Below are 2,500 nucleotides of genomic sequence, written 5' to 3' on the forward strand. Positions count from 1 at the left end.
TTTTAAAGCTTGAATATCAAAAACTACATTTATAGACTTTAAGATAAACTTTTTAAAGATAGTAAAAATGTCTTAAGTCATTAAATGTCTTTAAAAAATGTGTTAAATATGTGTTCATGTATTTCCTGTATTAATTAACCGATTAACCTTTCAATCCTTTTTCTTCATGTCGGGGGTTTAATAAGAAAAGAGGGAAAAAAAGGGGTGAAAATATATAAAGAAAAACAAGTCTTTTAATTATTTATACACATACAGCAGGAGGAGGAAGAGGAGGAGGAAGAGGAAGAGGAAGAGGAAGAGGAAACGCCAAACAACCCAGACGTAAAATCTGATATGAACAAAACACACGGTTTAATAATAATAATAATAATAAAGCAATTTATTTGCCAAATAAGAATGCCTATACATTATATACAGTACATACGACAGTCTGAATACTACCGGGGGAGGGGGGCAGGGGGGTGCGGGGAGGGGGGGGGGACGCTTGGCAAAAAACAAAAGAGTAGATTGACTTCCAGACTGCATGGAGAGTGAACAATCATAACTGTATTTCTTTGTAACACGCAATGATATAACGAGGGATTCCTGACCCCTCTTAGAGCAATTAAATATACACATTGCATTACCTATATAAAACGACAATAATCTGTACACCATTATTTTATTTTTTTTATGTAAAATACAATTGCACAACCCAACAAGTCCCACAATATTTCTATTTTATTTTGAAATTTTCCAAAGCAAGGTCTTTGCCGCTTTTTAATCTTGATAAAATAATAATATAACATAAAATAAAGTATTTATTATTATTATTTATTTTATTTTTTGGCAACTCCACTAACCACTCAGACAGACGTTTCATTCTTGCCACTTTTGAGGAGGAGGAAGTTTCTCCCGTGTCCGTGTCGTCGTCTTTTCTTTTTTTTCTTTTTCTTTTTTTTTTTCCCTTGTTTACCAGTAAACACATGAAAGTTTTTGTCTGTTTAAAAAAAAAAAAAAAAAAAAAAAAACACCTGCAGATGTGATGGTGGGAAAAAAAAAATTATATAATGATGAGAACTGTTTGAAAAAAGGTCGGAAGACGTACAGGTATGTACACTGATGGATGAACACTTTTCTGAGGGGTGAGGGGGGGGGGGTGGAGGGGTGGAGGGGGGGCAGGAGGGAAGGTGCATGGCTTTCTTTACAGTGTGCGTTTGTAAATGGGGGGAGGGGGAGGAGGAAGAGGAGGGAGGGGGGTGCAAGAGGGTCGAAGCGAAGAAGACCTCGTTGTGCTTTTATTTTGAAAGTTCCGTCAGATCCTCTCTTTCTCTCTCTCTCTCTCTCTCCTCTCTGGCACCGGATCACTCAGCGGTCTCCTCTTCATTCTTTTTTTTTTTTTTTTAGGCAAAGGTCCACGTTCCCTTTTTTTTTTCTTTCTTTCTTTCTTTCTTTCTCTCCAACTTCTCAACAACAGTTCTTCACTCCTGCTCCTCTTCCTCTTCCTGGAGCTCCTCGATGGCGTCCATCTGAGTCCTGGGGCACACCTCGCTCATCGGAGCCGCGTCCTCGCCCTCCACCACCAGCTCGTTGGACATCTCGCTGTTCTTCTGTTAAAAAAAAAGTAGAGAAGAAAAATAAAAACTTGCAGAAGAGAAAGGAAAAAAAAAGAAAAAGGAGGAGGAGACGTATCGCTGCCAAACGTTGCAGCTGAGACTATTGTTGAGTTAATCTAATTCTTAAAGAGGAACAACGTGTAACCAGGTCAATAATCCCGTCCTCACGTGAAGAACAAAGATCTTGCAGAGCTTGAACCCAATAACCTCGTTTAGAGAATCAGCAGCAACCTCAATTATTGCACTGGAAACACTAATAATTTGCATATTTTAAAAAGACTTTAAAGACCGTGTAAAGTGAATTCAGACATTTTCTTCTAAACACATTAAATAGGTCATAAATGTATTTCTAAAAAATGTATTTCTAAAAAATTTGAATTGTGGAGCTAGGCTTCACAAACTGTGTTTCAAGATTTCTGTGTTCAGGATTTAGTGATTAGCATAAACCCGCCCCTGCTGCTGTAGAGATATAAATACATTCAGCACACACTACTACTACTACAGTCTACAGCTAGCTGAGTTAGCCGCTGAGTTAGCCGCTGAGCTAGCAGCTGAGTTAGCCACCGAGCTAGCAGCCGAGTTAGCCGCCGAGCTAGCAGCTGAGTTAGCAGCAGAAAGCTCTCAAACGTAGCCTCCATGTTTCGGGTAGAGGTGGTGACTTTGATTGACAGGTGACACTTGGTAGGGGGCGGGGCTTCAGCAGACTCAGAGGCCACGCCAACAGCGTTTGGGAGCAGAGAAAGAGGCTGATTTTTACACAACTTTGAAGCCTAATTGGCAATTTTTTTAATCATTCAAATTTGGCAGGGTGGTTAACAACACACTTTTCTGTGGTATGTCAAACTCAGAACACATATTTATTCTTACTTTACACAGACTTTAATATGAATAACATCTTAAAAAGG

General features: G+C 39.1%; 1 protein-coding gene across 1 annotated transcript in view; it reads right to left on the reverse strand.

The window, feature by feature from the left end:
* Positions 1-1,211: 1,211 nt before the first annotated feature.
* Positions 1,212-2,500, reverse strand: part of ankha (ANKH inorganic pyrophosphate transport regulator a) — a 13,009-nt gene continuing 11,720 nt past the window's right edge. The window contains exon 12 of the mRNA XM_053342736.1: positions 1,212-1,589. Coding sequence (XP_053198711.1) covers positions 1,461-1,589 — 129 coding nt within the window. The 3' untranslated portion in view covers positions 1,212-1,460. The remainder of the gene's footprint in view (positions 1,590-2,500) is intronic.

Source organism: Scomber japonicus, chromosome 21 (genome assembly GCF_027409825.1).
Source record: "Scomber japonicus isolate fScoJap1 chromosome 21, fScoJap1.pri, whole genome shotgun sequence".
Lineage (NCBI taxonomy): Eukaryota > Metazoa > Chordata > Actinopteri > Scombriformes > Scombridae > Scomber > Scomber japonicus.